This window comes from Serinus canaria, chromosome 1, assembly GCF_022539315.1.
Source record: "Serinus canaria isolate serCan28SL12 chromosome 1, serCan2020, whole genome shotgun sequence".
NCBI lineage: Eukaryota > Metazoa > Chordata > Aves > Passeriformes > Fringillidae > Serinus > Serinus canaria.
In genome coordinates this window covers 37,195,680-37,213,161 of record NC_066313.1, presented here as the reverse complement: position 1 = coordinate 37,213,161, position 17,482 = coordinate 37,195,680, and the positions used below count along the sequence as shown (strand labels likewise).

The 17,482-nt window shown below is 44.2% G+C and overlaps 1 protein-coding gene across 1 annotated transcript in view; it reads left to right on the top strand.

The window, feature by feature from the left end:
• Window positions 1-17,482, top strand: part of MAML2 (mastermind like transcriptional coactivator 2) — a 211,167-nt gene that overhangs the window by 184,987 nt on the left and 8,698 nt on the right. Inside the window, exons 3-4 of the mRNA XM_050980279.1 lie at window positions 13,448-13,651; window positions 15,725-15,836. Of these exons, the coding sequence (XP_050836236.1) occupies window positions 13,448-13,651; window positions 15,725-15,836 (316 nt within the window). The remainder of the gene's footprint in view (window positions 1-13,447; window positions 13,652-15,724; window positions 15,837-17,482) is intronic.

Here is a 17,482-nt window from a genome sequence, read left to right as displayed (position 1 = left end):
AGAATACATTAAATCATCCCTTATCCTTGCAGAATGACTGTGTGTACAAGGTGAGCACTGGCTGCAGTAATTCCCCCAGAGGACTTGAGAGGTGCAGGCCAGAAGTAAATATGTCTAACCATGAGGGTGTTTGGATTTGTACTTCTCTGCACATTGCTCTCCACGTCCTACACTTATTAACTTGTCTGTATGACAGAGCCTGGTTCAAAGCCCAGTGGGATCTTTCCAATGCATTTACATTTGGCTCCTAACTCTGTTACTACAGTCTTGGTGTCCATGTGCTTTCTTAGTCAGATATCTTACCATCAAATGAGAATTGTCTCATTTCAGTGTATGCCCAAAATTAGCCCCCCACACTCCTCCAGTCAGCAAGAGGCACCTCCAGACTCATCCCGTTCATTTCAGAGGCCAGACTTGGCCAGTAAGCCTCTGGAGACAGCGATTTGCCTTCATTCCATGAACAGCCAGGAGAGCCCTGGTGACTGGATTCGGTACCAAACTTTCTGAAGGCATGAAACAAGCCTTGTTCTGGCTCCTAGATGGGAAAATACAGTAAGTCCTGTCCTCTGCATGTCTGGGAAAGCAAGGACTGGTGGTCCCACTGTAAAGATGGCTGTCGGAATCGCTCAGCACTCTCCTGAATTCAGATGCCATAGTAGTTGCGACACCTAATTATCCATGTACAGTAGGTGGTCCAAATAGGAGAGCACAGCAGAGCAGCAGATGGGGGTTGCTGCTGTCAGATTAGATTGAGATTAGATAAAGCTTAATTAACACATTATTTTTGTAAGATTCAACTCTGATTAGTCACACAAAAATATTACAGAGAAGCGGGGCAGAAATCAAGAGGCTTAACTAACATTATTAAAAATCAAGGAAGCATTTTTACAGAGCAAGACCTTGCTAGCAAGAGTTTATTCCCTGAATTTGACACCTCTTTTGTCTGGAGAACAAGATGTATGTGGAAAGAGTTCTTTAACCCGCCAACCAACTACTATGTAACCCTGCCCTTTCTAGCTCAAGCAATCTAATTTACATAATCATACATATTTCAACACTCATTTGAGGTATACTTTATGTCGTTGGTTAAAATTCTCATTATTTTCCATCACTTCTAGATTTGTAATAACAAGAGGGACACAGTATTTTAGAGATGTTTTATCCAGAGCCTTAGTAACCTCTGTACAATTTATCAAGAGTTTTGGTGTCAAGCCCTACAAATCTCATATCACAACTTCTTGCTATCCAATATGAAACTTCTGTCATGATATTTTAAATGTTCTGAACCCACAACTTGACCCATCAAAAGATTTTTGCCCTTCTCCTAATTAACAAAGGTATGTGAAGTCTTCTGTGCCAGTCTTCTTCTGTTGTTTGAACCCACATATTCTCCTGGTAGGCTTCTCCTGCCCATGAGTTCTAAAAACTTACCAGAAACTTTTGTGTGGCCCACAGGGACGGTCAATTGCAGGAATAGCCTGCAAAGCAGTCATTGGACAAAATGTTTTTCTGTGCCAGATAGTACAAACCAGTGAGCCAAGTAAATCCCATTTAAACCTTATTTTTAAGTTAAAGGAGACATGTGCTGTCAATGGCCCAAGAATTAATCCAACTTTTGCTTTTTAGGATGGGAAAAGGATTTCAGAGATTAAGATAGTTTTGCTGTAGAGTAAATATGCAGGTTTAAAATATCTAAAATCCAAAATAATCCAAGCTTGCAATAAATGAGTGCTTCTCCCTTGCCCTCTATTGTCCAACTGCCAGGACTGCAAAGGGATGACCTCTACAGGGAATTCAAATCAAACCAAGCCAATTCCTTTTTTTTTTTTTTTTTTTTTACCTCTTTGGTGTCTAACCAACTATTTGCAGAATGTAGTACAACTCATGTAGTACAACTTCATTTAGTTCAGCTGGTTTCCCCTTTTGCTCTCTCTCCTTGTAAGCACAATTAAGTGGTCAGCTGGGTGCTTCTATTGCACTGTTTTGTCTGAGCTGTCCGGTCCAACACAGCACGATGGGCATTGCAGATGCCAGTGAAAGCTCCTTACTGTACTTTTTATCACCTCAGCTCTGCCACCAGACAGTGAGAAGGATACACCCTGGCCCCTAAAAAGTCTGATACCAATAAACAGAATCTTTTCTTAGTTTATGTGTTTATTTAACTGTGTAGCCGTGACCAGCCTTGTGAAGATGAGGGCAGAACTTACATCTCCCCAATGTCTCTTCAAAGCTTTGCGAGAACACAGCACGGTGTCCCCCCTCAGCAAAGCCCAGGGCTTGTCTGGCAGAGCAGACAGAGTGAGTATAAAAGACTATCCAGAGCCCCCTACCCCTTGCTCTCTGGGGTATTTACCTTTGCCATATCCCAAATGTGGGAAATACCACAGCAAAATATGAGAGTGATTTGGCAAAGGCAATTGCATTTGTGCTTTCCCTTGCTCAGAGAAAGAAAGCAGGACTGTGATACCCTGTCCACCTGTTCTTTTTCATAAGAGAGTAAGTCTATTTAAAAACAGGGATGCAAAACAGGTTTTTACTGCTCTTGCACAAGAATAATACAAAATGAGCAGAAGTCATCCAGGAAGGTTTTTGTTGGCACCAACCTTCCCATTCTCCGGAGTCACACGTTATCTGATAGCTGGCATACGGCAGGCTCTGGATAGTCTGTTATTCTTTCCCACGCTGCAAGATTTGGGCAGTAAATAGCTTAAATAAATGCCAGAAGTATAATTCACTTTTTACTTCATCTGATTTAAGGAAGACTTTTCTCAGATAATTCCTCCCAGGCATGCTGTCAAAGGCAGGACTGGTCCCTGGTGGATCAAGCTATTTTGACCTCCCTAGCTGGCTCCATTTCAGTTTTTTAAAGGTTGGAGATAAAGAACAGAAGAAACAACTCACTACATTCAAGCACTGTTGCACTTTTCTGTGAGCTCAGTGAGATGCCAGGTGCTCCTTGAAGGGCCTGTGCCATTATACAGCATTGGTGGCCCTATGTCACCTTTGAAACAACCTTTTATTCCTGCAGCAGGTAACCAGCATGCCTGGTAATGCTACCAGAAGGGCAAAGAGGCAGAAGATCAATTCCCATGATGGGGTCCTGGCCAAGCAAAGAGCTAAACTCTGCAGGGCTGAAAGCAGAAGTGGAGGAGCTCTGTCTAGCTCTGTTACCCCTCCAAAAAAAGAGTCTCAGTACCATAAAGTTGAGTTGGAAGGTACCTTTAAAGGTCATCTACTGCAACTGCCTTGCAATGAGCAGGGAGGACACTTTCCACTAGATCTCATTGCTCAGAGCCCCACCCAACCTGCCAGTTAACATTTCCAGGGCTGGGGCATTCACAGCTTCCCTGGGGAACCTGTTCCAGTGATTCACCAATCTCATAAAAAATCTCTTCATTATATCTAGACTGAATCTGCGCTCTTTTAGTTTAAAACTAGAAGTGGGAATGGAGATTGCCAGTGAAGACTGAGGCAAAAGGTTGTTGAGTGTCTCATAATCCATTCTTAGCAGTTTGCCAGTCATGTTCATTGAGGGGGCAGAGATTTCCTTATGTTTCCTTTTCTGGCTGACATAGCTGTACAAGCCCTTCTTGTTACACTTTGCATCCCTTGCCAAGTTCAGCTCCAGCCACACTGGCCTCCCTGACCCCATCCTTGCACAGCTGGGAACCATTCCTGTACTTTTCCTGGGATCCCTGTTCTTGCTTCCACTACCTGTGCAATTCTTTCCTGCCCTTTAATTTGACCAGCAGATCCTGATTCATCCATGTTGGGATCTTGCCTCCCTTTCCTGATTTCTTACATCTGGGGATTGAGAGGTCTTGTACTCTATGGAAAGCCTTCTTAAAGATTTCCTAGCTCTGTTGTGCTCCCTTGTCCCTGAGGGCAGTTTATCATGGGGTTCTACTGACTAACCCTTTAAATGGCTGGAATTTTGCTTTCCTGAAATTCAGGGTCCTGACTTTACTCTTTGCCTGACCCAGAGAAGTATTTGGAACTGCTGGGGTTCCTGGGAAAACCATACTGCTTGCTATGTCTTGATTTCATCATGAAAAATTAGTCAAATCCCAGGAGTGCTTTTTAGGAAACCTAGTATTTTCACATTTTAATGAAACTGCTGTTGGCACAGAGAGATGAGGGATAGGTAGATTTGTCAAAGCCTCCGGGTGCTGCAGCCACTGGCACCATTTTATCACACTCATCAACACAGTGTGAGGGGATGGCAGGAGCTTAGGTTTATGACAATTCGTGCAAATTAACTCCCATCAAATTAAGTTGTTTTATAACAAAGACAGTGGTTGTTATACAGGAAGGAGAGGGCAGACCACAGTTGAGATTGTGTGATAAGGACTCATTTAAAACTGCATAGAGGGGCAGGCAAAGCTGCCCCGTTGAACCCTGCGTTATGCACTTGCACCGGTGCCATGGGCTGTCCCAGCCGGAAACCATTTGGTTTCATCTCACTCCCTGCTTCTGTGCCCAGAGACACTTGGCTACCAGCCCCAGATGCTGATTTTGGTTAGCACCAGTCATTGTCCTGGGACAGGTAACTGGGAACAAAGAGGTCCAGTCCCACCTGAGGCACGTCCCTTCTGCAGCTTCAGTCAGAGGGGAGGCGCAGGTCAGAGCCATTTTTCACACGTTGCTTTTCAGTGTTGGCCACTGTTTGCCATCAGAGTTCAGAGCTGTTGGTGTTAGGAGGCTGATTCCAGGAGGCTCCAATTTAAGGGTGCTCGTGTTCTTGCTATGTATTCTCAGCAGGAGAGCTTTGATCTTAGTATGCGTCTGACAGTCGTGTCACCCATGTTGTGCTCATTTGAATTAAATATTTGCCTCCAGTGATGTGGTTATCCTGTTGTTGTTATTGTTCTGCGTGTTTAATTATTTTTTCTCTCTTCATTAAATATTTTGTTCTCTCTTCATTAAATATTTTGTTCAGGTTGCCTGCTCCCTTCTCCTGCAGAAAAATTGGCATTTATGGTATTTGTTTTGCTTTTTTTATTGCTTGAGGAAAATTTCCATATTATATCATCATTTTTTTTCTCTTTTTTTTTTTTTTTTTGTGCTTGTTAATTAGAAGTGACACAAATTTGTTTAAACTACAATTAATAGGGAGGGTGAATCATATATGATATACCTCATTCACTTGGCTCCATAGAATCCCAGCAGCCCGGGTCTCCACAGCAGCCTCTGGAGCACACCTCCCTGTACATTGGCCACATACCCTTTGCTTTACTGTGACTGTCACAGCTGCTGCCAGGGGGAAACATGAGGATAAGGCAAGATGCCAAAAGAGATACATTATATCTAAGCCTGCTACCAGTGTCCTTCTTAGCACTGCTTTGTAAACTGAATGTTGAAATATAAACATGTATGTATGAGAGTCCCCTATTACTGAATTACCCAGCATTTCCCCTTGCAAGACTCTCATTTCCATTGATTATGGCTTTTCTGAGTGGGCTGAAATTTTCTGTATCGACCTCAGGCTAGATAATTTTTGGGAAAGATAATAAACATATGGCAGAGAGACAAGAACATTTATTAAGTGAATTAAGTATACATATACACAGATAACATATACTCATAGTAAAGATACAGACAGATAATCACAAGTGTCTAATTCAACCAGTTCGGGAAGTTTTTCCTCAGCTGGAAATTACCACTCTTTAGTGGAAGCACAGATCCTGCAAGTGTGCACGTACCTTGTCCTGTAGTACTAGGCAAAACAGGTCCCTTCACACACCAGCTCTTGTTCCAGCTGGAGGAGGGGCAGTTTCTTTAGTTTATCATCACACAATTTCTGCAATTGTGTGATGATAAACTAAAGGGCTTGGCTTGTTGTAGTGTAGATATTGCATATTGCAGCCATTGCATATTGTAATGCTGAACAAATCACTATGTATTTGGTTTTGTCCAAAAAAACAGATAGGAGTCTTCATCATTCATGGTCATTGGCAAACTTATTTCAGAATAAGAGCTCATGAAGCATACAAAAACAGAGCTCCATACAGAGCATGGGGTAGTCTTTGCACAAGTCCATCAATGGAGTCTCTCTAGTGGTGTCTCTGAACCAGGTATTTTGTCCAAAAAATGTAAGATGAGGTCACTGCAAGCCAAGAGTGCCACTGTGCCCCTGTGGCTGGATGGAGATCTGGGAGGAAATTCTAGACCTGTTGAAGTCAGCTGGAGTTTTGCCATTGGCTTTGATGGAGCCAACATTCCTCTTCTGATGCAGACATTTCACAATAACCTCCTCTGTTGAACTTTCAACACATGCATGTTATTTTCATTACAAATAAACAAAATATTTCTAAAATGGACACCTTCTTATATACAGTATGCCAGAAGATGACATTAAAAGTTCATCATGGTGCACATGGTAAAACACTAATAATCTATCCTAGATGTCTCTGGGAAAAATTCTGACATGAACAAATCTCCTTTAGGTCATTTTGCCTGAATATACAGCAATCAAATTTACAGCTGAGGGTTTATTATTTTTGCAGAATGCGCATGCATTCCGAATTTGCCGTGCTCAGAAATGGAGACAAGACATTCATCTGTGTGCTTGGCTTTGGGAAAAGACATCCCTGTGTGTCCGGCCATGGGCCCTGGTATAGAGCAGACAGGAAATCTGCCAGACTGCCTCGGCAGGAGTCTGCCTTCAACACGTGCAGCAAGGAACAAGAAATGTCTTAATGATTAATCACTGTCAACCTTTGTTCTCATTAAAGACTTGATTGTCAGACAAGGCTGGTAATGAGGCGCTGTTCCTGGGCCTATTGCTATGTGATTGTGCAAGGCCTGAATCTGAGCCTTACACCCTGCAAGATGCAGCTCCCACTTTGCCCAAGTTGAAGGAGTTGGGGTTGGGAAAATTGTTCTAAGAGTGCCTGCTAGTGGCTGTGGGGCTGTGCAGCTCTCTGGAGAGGGATTATGGCAGGGCTACAAATAAATCTGAAAATATGTTCACAAGGATTTTGGGTTCAAGCAGCTTCCCTGTTGGTGTTGAACTGGCAAAGTGCTATAATAGGTTTCTATTAAGAATTGTCCAAATAACTAACTATCTGTCAAAGTGAGAGTTGGCTCCTTTCAGGGATTTGCTCACTCATTTTTATGTTTGGGATCATGCACAATGTTACCTATTTCTGAAAATAGTTCTGGGGTGCACTGAAATTTCAGCATGCAAAAAAATGTATTTTTAAATGTATTTTTAAAAAGCCTGAACTCCCTGGATCTTCCAGTGAGAGCTGCAGCAGTTGTGTTTGCTGAAATACTTATCCCTCGGCATGCTGAATACCTGCTGCATCACTTGATGTCCAAACATACCACTCCAATGGGTGACTTACACTGTGAGGATGCAGAAATCAGGTGTGTGCTCCCTACAGTTGGGAGCAGTTCCAGTTTCAGTGTCTGAAGGGATTAGTCCACGTTTCCTTCAGGCTCCACCATTCAGTCAGTTGAAGGAGTGACACAGCTTTCGCTTCTTTTCCCTGGCTGGATGAAGGCACAAGTATTTCTGGCAGACAGCCTGGGCTTGTGAAATTGCAATGCTAGTGTCCATGTTTCCTTGTGTATGTGCCTTGGAAACATGGTTGGCCCTGAAATTTTTGTCCTGAGAGCTCAGATGTTCTCAAAAGAAAAACATAGGAGATACTCCCATGAGGCTGAGCCAACTTCTTATAAACACTCCACAAAATTACTGAAAGAAGCTATTTTGCAGCCTTCACACAGCTGTATCTTTGGATATTAGACACAGCAAAGCCAGCTCTTGGGATCTTGCAATGTTCAGGTTTTTCAAATGCTGTTTGTACATATAAAAGCAATCTTCCTGGAATGCATAAAAATATTATCTGACAGATATTAGGGGAAATTCAGCCTATGATAGTATCTTCCACCTGGTTAATTATGGAGGCTTTTAGATCACTCTGTACAACACCCTTAGAAAGTCATCTACTTTTGCTTGACAAATCATAGGGTGTTCACACTCATTCTTCCAGGTATCTTACTCCAGAGTGACTAGAAGCATCCAAGATGAGGAGTGTAAGGGAATGCTCCTATCATCTAATCTGGATTCCTAATTCAGTTGTCTAAATTAAACATCTGAAGCCTAATTATACAGCCCCATCTCCCTGTATAGTGAAGGGAGAGCTGCAGCAGGCAGTTTAGAGAGAATCTGCTCCAAGTTTTCCTTGTTAGAGACCTAAACTTCAAGGAGACTCACTTTTATGCTGTGTATCCCAGATATGAAAAAAGGTTGAATGAGTTTGAGTTGCTCAGGAAGATACTCTTTTCCACTCCCATCAAGCTGAACAAGCAGGCAAGGGAGAATCTGCTTGGCTGTGTTTCTTCCCAGTCTGTCTTATTTCCTTATACACAGATCATATCCTCAGCTGCTGCAGATGAGTTTAACCTCAGGAACTTCTTGGTGCTTTCACAGTATACAGCAGCCCTCTGCACTCCAGTCAAGAGTGGGAGTTATTCCTAAAAATATGAAAACTCCAGCTTTCATATTTTTAGGAATATGAAAGAGCTGAAAGAGTTCTTATTTGACAGGCACTCTGCTGTGGTTCTGCTGGAGTTTTGTTTTCTTGTCTGAGGCAAGGACACAAGCAGGCAGTGCTTGGAGTTCAGACGAGCATGAAAAGCCCAGTATTTAGCAGGAAGGGGTGTATCTGCTTCAGCAAAAAAGAGGGGCTCAGAAGAGGGCTGGTGGGTACTAAGATTGGCTGTTCAGCAAAGCACCGTGCTCAGCTTCCTAAAGTTGCATGAGTCAGACCAGCTCTTCTCAATAAGCCTAAGTGCTTGGCCCAGCAGCTGCAGGAGAGCCTCAGTCTGTGCCTGTGGAAAGGAGCATGCCAGCTGGGCTTGTGGAGGCTCACATCAGGGGCTCACAGGGCTTTGCTACCAGCCTTGCACTATGAAACACTGCAAGACTTGGTTGAACCATTCCCCTCCTCCTCCTCCTCCTCGTCCTTCTCTTGTCCCTCTTCCTCCTTCTCCGTTTCCAAGTGCTCAGTTGTCCAGGGTGGTGTTTGCAGTCAAATCAGAAAGCTCCTGAGAAGCTCACACATTGGAGACAGCCACTGGTACCTTGAAGAAATCCACAGAGGAGCTTTTTCCTTCACCATCCTCACTCTAAACCTGCAGTGAAGAGCTGCACAAGCCCATCATGCCATTTAACACAAACTGCTTATGAGTGAGGACATCACACATAGGTTCAGTCACCAGATGAACATGACTTTGCACATCCTTTCCCCTGGAAGCAGCTTTTTGTAAGGCAGACTTCCGTAGATGGATCTGAAGACTTTTCCTTTCTTCTTTTAATTTTTTGTTTCTTCAAGCCAGAACTGATGCAAGAGAAGAGCAAAAGTCGGAGCTATCACTCCCAATCTGATGCAGGGCCCAGAATGAGTTGCCCCACAGAGGAACAGAAAGGTGGAAAAATTCCCCATCTCCTTTTGAGGGAAAAATCTGCAAGAAGCAGAAGCTCATCTTGTGGCACAGATGTCAGGGCTCCTGGCTGGGAAGCAAACAGCCTCTGCAGGCATTGTGGTTTCGTACAAAATTGACCATTGTTTCCCTTCTGTCCCATCAAAATTATTCATCAATTCAAAGCATTTCCAGGAGAAAGAGGGGAAAGGTTTACACATCCTTTTCCAGCCAACTGTCCTTAAACCACTTCTGAACTAAGAATGCAGAGACATAAGGCTTGCAAAAGGCTTTCAGAGCTCATGACAAGCTCTGTAGGGAAAGGGAGAGAGGAGAGGAGAGGAGAGGAGAGGAGGGAGGATACGGAGAGAGAGGAGAGAAGAGAGGAGAGGAGAGGAGAGGAGAGAGAGGAGAGTAGAGGAGATGGAGGAGGAGAGGAGAGAGAGAGGAGAGGAGAGGAGAGGAGAGGAGAGGAGAGGAGAGGAGAGGAGAGGAGAGGAGAGGCAGGAGAGGAGAGGAGAGGAGAGGAGAGGAGAGGAGAGAGGAGAGGAGGGGTAGGAAGAAGGGAGAAGGAGATAGGAGAGGAGAGGAGAGGAGAGGAGAGGAGAGGAGAGGAGAGGAGCAAAAAAGAAAAGTCTATTTTTAGAAGTTCATATATGTATTAGAAGCCAAGACATCCCTTCATTTGTATGAACACAAATCAGCTGCAGCAGGGATAGTGAAAGGCAAACTTGGTCTTATATGCTTTGTTTTACTGCTAATTTAAACATTTGAATGTAATGTTCTTTGTGATGCTTCTGAACAAAACCGCCACCAGCTCTGATGAACTCTCACTGTCTGCCTTTCTGCATCTCATAGGTTTTATATGGCACTGTAACATCAAATAATGTGGTGCAACACATCTGCTTTGGATGTCGAGCATCACCATGCTGAAGCTTCAGCTCTGGCAGGGCAGATGGAGTTTTATGGTGGTTGGTGAACACTAACCCAGCCCCATCTGGCTCCAGGGATGGCCCTAAAAGGGCTGCAGGTCATTTGCAAGGCTAGAGGAATGTGGAACATGCATGAGCGGTGCCAACAAGTAGGGCAGAAACTGGGGGTGAGCCCAGGTGGACATTTGTACCTGTTGGGGGTGTGACGCTTCCAGCCTGTCCCTGACACCTGGCTGGCTGCAGGGATGTGCTCCCCATCATGTTGCCTCCCTGGAGGCAAAGAGGACAGTTTACCTTCCTTATGCATGGAAACAATGTGGTGACACCATGCAGGCAAGAACTCGGGGCTCCCCAGCTGGAGGGATGCTGGGCTGCCTCTGCAACCTGCTGGGTAGAGGTGCCCCTGGGGAAGGAGACAGGCACGTCCCACTCCAGATTTTCTTTGGTCAGGGCTTTCTACCGTTAAACCACATGAACTGCAGCATGGGAACCCAGGAATGACATTAAAAACCAGCAGTTCTAGATGTATGGGGTTGTAGTAAAGCTGCTGCAGTAAAGCTGAGTTTAGAGCAGGATGAAACAGTTTAACAGAAGCAGGGTAATTCCACCCAAACCTCAAGGGTGTCAGAAGGTGCACTTTGTCCCGCACAGGGGCAGAACCACCGGTCCCTGACAGCAGTGTAGCCCTTCTGCTGTCTGATTTGCAGTGATGGAAGTGCAGGGTGAGAGCAGGGCTCAATAGCACTGGTTCATGAAGGGTCAAACTGCTGTGCAGCTAGTCTCCTGATTTATTAGGAAACTGTTCTTCCTTCTCCCATTGCAGGGGAAGATCAGCAGGCAGGAGAAGTAACACATCGTAGATTCATAGGCTCACACTGACATTTCATGAACAGCAGAGAAAGGACCAAATACAAAAAAACCCCCAACCTGGCTCCAAGTTGATGATTTACACTGTTTTCTCAGGGTCTGTTTGCCAAGCAGCTGGTGTTTTGTGCCAATGGCTATTACAGAAGAGCTTTCTTTGATAGATACTGTGAATGAACACTACACAGTTTATCTTAAGACAAAATCCCCCCCACTGCTTATATGGGCTGGTAGGGAAGGAGGGAAAGAAAAACTTAGGCTTTGTTGGTTTTTTTACGTAGGACTGAAAGCACATTCGGGGGAGCCTGCACTATCTGTGCAAAAACACAACAGATGAATTCTATTAATGGATGGAACATGTGGCTGGGTTCAAGCTAGAGTTGTCATTTGAATATAGAAGTCAAAGCCAATTTATTGTAACATATTTTTCTTTTCAAAATATTTTAGGAAAGACAAAAAAGTTTGCGCAACAACTTGGCAAGCGGGTCTGTTGAGAGGAGGTATTTTCTATCTTGCAGTTAACATAAGGGCTGAAAAATGTGGCAGTGCCGAGCAATCCTAGATTCCTTCTGGAACTGAAAGAAAGTGTGCAGGATATAATTGTGTAAGAGCCCAATAAATTTGAAGGGTGGGTTTGTAACACTGCCTTGGGGGGTGCAGGTGGCTCCAGAAGAAAGTCAAGGTTTTTATTTCAGAAACAGCCTTCAAATACTTTATCTAACTAGCTACGCACTCATGTGGCCCCATCTAGAAGCCATGGAGTTATTTTAAAATAGAAATACCCATAACAATTATTGTGCTTCTTCCATGCCAGATGGTAGAAAGATAAGTGGGATTAGTCTGTACTGAGTGTGTTACTGGGGAGGGGAGGGATGCAAAGCCAAGGCGCAGGAATGAGCTTTCCTGGAGTTTGCAAAGCGCTAAACATCAGTGCTCTGTGGTCTTCAGGGCATAGGTAGGCTATGTATGACCAATCCTTGTTTCAATGTTGGTCAGCCCGTGTTTGCCCAAATGCCCCGGGGGACAATGGCCATGGAGCAGAGCTTTACTAGGATAGCAGCTCAGATCCTGGCTCTACCCCTCGAGAGAGTGTACACCTCCCTGCACAACACCGAGCATCAGACTCCCACTGTGGGGTCTTGTGTTGCAAGGCAAAAATGCTGCTGCCTCTTAGGTTATACAGAGATACGTGGTTGGTTCTTATGGTGAATTGCAGCCAAGTGGGGTCACAGAATGGATGTGTCTCCTGGCTGTTGTGATCTCTTCGGTGTATCCCATTTTCTTTGTAGCTGTGTGGCTCAGAAATATGTGGGTATCGAGTGATCCAACATAGGCTGAGAAAGCACATTTGGTAAAGGCCCAAGTACCAAACACTGCTGGAGCAAGCAGGCAAAAAACACATTGCTGCCAAGGGAAATAATGGCCCAGAGAAAAGGAGCAGCATACTGTCATCCCATGTACATTCTCATCTTATATGAGCATGTCTGAGTCCTCATGTTCCTTCCCCACTGCCCTCTAAGATGACTTTTTGCCATCCCTTCATTATGGAGCTACACACTGGGAACAGGCAGCAGATCTAGGTTCCTCACAAAGACCAAAGAGACTTTTCAAGGTCCTTGCCAGTTACACATTTATTTTACTGAGGAAATTGATACACTCTAAGCCTATTTAATCATGTTGCTAATGGGATTCAATTAGCAGTCTCTCAGAGATTGTTCTTGTCAGGGAGATGACGGGACGAATGAAAGCAGCACCATTCACCCCACTGTGAAGTATTAACTTCCCACCTCTATATTTTCTAAGAATAGATGCCACTTCTACCAATAAGTCTGCAGCTTCTGACTGCTGTTCACCAGATGGTAGGAACCAGCAGACACCGAGTTTGTTCCCTTGTGGTCAAACAAACTGCTGTACAGCCTGATGCACATTTCCTGAAAGATCCCCAGGACAGCTCTTTTACTTCTGTTAATATTTCCCGAGCTCCTGGTACAATATTGAGGTTTTCCACTGGAACCACCTAGCACATTTTCAGACTCTTTCCTGAGGGATGAAGTTACTTAATCCTCTTCTTACTCTGTCATAGCCTTTGTATTGATCACTTGTCCTGAGAGTCTGTGGGCTGTGTCCTGAGCTTCAGCTAATTACATTAAAAGGATTATTTCCTTTTCTTGATGCTTGTTATTATTTTCATCCTTCATGAGCCTTTTCTTCTGTTTCAGGAACAACACTCTGTGGTAGGCCAGGGAGTTGGCCCCACTCCAAGCTCCAGTTCTTGCTCAAATCCAAACACTGGAAGTGGTTACATGAACTCATCCCAGCAATCATTGTTGAATCAGCAGCTGATGGAAAAGAAACAGGCTCTGCAACGGCAAATGATGGAGCAAAAACAACTCCTTCTACAGCAGCAGATGTTGGCAGAAGCTGTAAGTTTACTAATTTCTTATTTTACATGGAAAATATTGTCATAAAAACAATAGAAAAGAAAGCTAAGACAGGGAGAAGAAAGCCCCCTAAAACTTCAAGGTTGTTTTGGCAATGCCTAGAACTTCAAGAGTGCTCCTTGTATTTTTCAGCACTTTTCTAAGCCTTTTGAAACCTTCTTCAATCTGTATGAAACAAGTTTCTAAGCTGCTGCAGTTTCATCACAGGAACAGTCCAAGCATGTGCTTGGTTTTGAGACAATGAATATTGTCAGTGGTTTTCTTTGCAAGATAAACCAAGGTGCACTGCTATGCTACTTTTACCTCAGAGAAAAGTTTACTTCCAGGAGGTGTCACCCAGGCAGCATAGTTTAAAATACCTGTGTGTGAACAAGGATCAGGTACCTTGATTTTGGGGTTCAACACAAGTTTGTGTGCTTGGCTAGAATTGCATATGAGTCCTACTTTCTCTAGTTTTATTTTTGCATTTCTAAGTATCTGCAGCCAGTTCTCACTCCTTTGGTATCTGAGAAACGAGTTGGGAGTTTCTGGTCATTTTAGGAGACCTGAGGGATTCTATAAAGAAAATATTTCTTGACTTTTCAATTCATGCAGAAGGAAAAAGGGGTTCAAAGTCATCTTTCTCTGCTGCAGTTTTCGGTCAGAATTTTTAGCAGAGCAAAAACTTAATTGCTAAAATATCTTATCTTAAATAAAATGGAAATTTAATCACTTGGCTTTGCTTTTGTATTGTGTACATGGAAATACTCACAAAGCTTGCCTAGTTTTTACATGAATTGCAGGGATTTCATGGCAGTCTGTCTTCTTCACAAGGATTCAGGTTGAGCAGGATATAAAAACAAACCTTACAAATCTTAATCAGACCCCTCCCTCCCATCATGAATTGTGGAAATGCCTAAATAACACAAAGAAGGCTCTTGTCCCAGTGTTTTTAAGTGCTCCTGGGAGAAGAAAATACAGATTTTTCACTAGAAGGTCCATATGCATGCTGTTTTCAGGCAGATTATCCCCAAATTACTCAGATGGACTTGCATCATCAGTCAGGGCCTGACTCTTTCACACTGACAAGATGGTTTGCCATTCTGGCCATGAGCACAAAACCTGTGCACATTGCAGAAGACATGTGATGCTGTCCCAGCAGCTGTCCAGTAAAGGCACATGTGCACCAAACTCACAATTTCCTGCCATGGGGGCACTTATCCCAAGGAACCATGTCTCATGGGTGAGCAGGAGCACTCTGGAGGCATCAAATCACACTGATGCTGATGAGAGATTTGGCATTGACTCTGGTGCCTGCTCTTTCCTGATCTTTATGAGCATAGGGCAGTTAGATAGATTTCAGTTCAAGGACTTGGCTCTCTCACCAGAGGCATTTCCCTGCAAGCTCAAAAAAAAAAAAAAGAAGTCTACCCAGATGGTATTTTTTTTCCTGCCATTTTTCCGTGCTGTCCTTGCCCCAGTTCTTGTATTCCCAGTGTAAGAGGAAAGACAGCACCTCACACAGGGAAGCACAGGGCAATGCTGAGTGGCATGAAAACAGCCAGCCCAGCACCATACTTGTCCTTGTCCTTGTCCTTGTCCTTGTCCTTGTCCTTGTCCTTGTCCTTGTCCTTGTCCTTGTCCTAAACCAAGTGTCCTGCTGCTATCCTTACTGAGGAGAGCTGGGGGGAGCAAAAAGCAAGGATTTTACTGGGTTTTGTGGTCACTCCTCCAGTGTAGGATGACAGAGTGAGGGAGGGCATGGCTGTGGGTGGAGATGACAAGCTGAAATTGGAATACACTTTGTACTGCAGTGCAGACATGGACATTGTTCTCAGAGGCTGAGAGGAAAGTTGGATCAGACTCAAACACAATGCAAACAGCAAAGATATTTCCATATAGACTTCAGTAGGTGATGGCACAGTTTCACAAGTGACTGTCTGTGGACCAGACAGGGTGAAAGGAAGGAATACTTCAGCTTTGTACACAACTGAGAAAAGAAAGAGATTGGCAAAACACAGAGCCAGGAAAGCATAAAGAAAAGCAAATTAATGTACTTCTACTCTAATCCTCTAGGAGAAAATAACTCCACAAGACCAACTGAACAGACACTTGACAAGACCACCACCAGATTATAAAGACCAAAGAAGGAATGTGGTCAACATGCAACAAGCAAACCAATATCCTGGTAAGTACCCATGGGCTCAAAGCAACTCTTTCCTTTCTTCCTTCCTTCCAGCTGGAAGACCACCCATAAGAGCCATGCATGCATGGGATGGGGAAGGAAGAGTTGGCACCCTTCCCATTAGCACTATCTGGGGCAGATGTGCACCCAAATACCTGATGCAGAGATGTCCTCTTGACTATGCAGCCTCACTCTGTTCAGATACTTCTCTCACTATGTGGTACATCTTGGTTCAGAGACTGAGATGAGGACCATCACTCCCTTCAAATGGCACTTCATGTACAGTGTGAGGACCCTCATACGGGTTTTTAAGTACCCCACATGGCACCATCATGGCTGGTACTTTTGGTCTGTTTCACAGGCCATGGTCATGGCCTTAGTGCTGCTCTACAAGTAGCATTTCAACAGATCAGTCTAACAGTAGAGTAAAAGCCCTTGCTTTCTGCCAGAACTGCCCAGGGCAGGAAATGCCCAACATTTCAGGACTAGACCTTCATTTCAGCTCTTGTGCCCTGACCTCCTGGGAGAGTCTAGTTATGGGAGCACAGAATTGTTTGTTTGGCTTTTCATACTGTTCACCTTGCTGATTGGCTGAAGGCCACTCAGAGAGAAAAGGCAGGGTAAGAAAAAATGCTGAGGAGAGAGGAGGTGGGGGAAATGCAGCAGATGGGACCAAAGGATGTTTTCTATACTGCAAAAGTGTCTGTGCATGTAAGTATATAAAGAATTCTTTGCCTTCTAGTATATTTTTGTATGCAACATGCTAAAGAAAAAGAAGAGGGGTTTGGTTTTTTGTTTTTTTGTTTTTCCATAATTGGTGTCTCTGCAGATTCAGGCAGTGATCTGAGCCTTTCCTTCTTACCTGTCCTTTGCAGCACAACTTTTTCAGCTTCTATTATGATTTTAATGAGCTCTGAAGTGCAGCTTACTCACATGCCACCCCTCTGCCCACTCTGCTGGACATGTAGGGATGGGCCAGGTTGGGCTGCTCAAGCAGCGTTCATGCACTCCTTTGCTCTGCTTACAAGTTCTAGCAGTGATAAGCTTGCTGCAGCCTGGAAACTGCTGCTGGAAACTACTGCTGGAAACTGCTGCTTTCTAATGGACCTGGGCATTAATCTTCTCCAGTAAACTGGCTCAAGCATCCCAGGGTAATAGCCCATGGTGAGGGCCCTGCTCGCTGGCTTGGTACCTCCTGTACTCCCAAAACAAATGCTTTGGCAACCCCAGCATTTCGCTGAGGAATCTTGTGATTTGGTGTGTTGTTTAAAGGTTTGTTCCTGGAACCAAATGATTAACTGAGACTCTTGGCTTTTACTTAAAAACAATCCATTTCTAGCCTGAGAGAGAAAATGGAAGTGAGTGCAGCCACATGTGTGAAAGGCTCTGAAGTGAGTAGATCACCACTGTTATGTGGCAGCTCTTGTTGTTGCTAATCTGATGGACTCTCTGCCAGTCTTGTGGTATTTGGAGTCGCATCTCCTCAGTTTGAAACGTGGGAATGGCAGCACTTGTCCATTCAAATCCCAAGTCCCTGCTGAGTGAGCCCCAGGAGGACAGCAGCCTTTCAGGCGAGCCTGGGAGGAAGGGCTGTGCTGGGAGCTTCCAGCAAAGCTACCAGAGGGAGCGATTAGGAAACTCTTGTATAA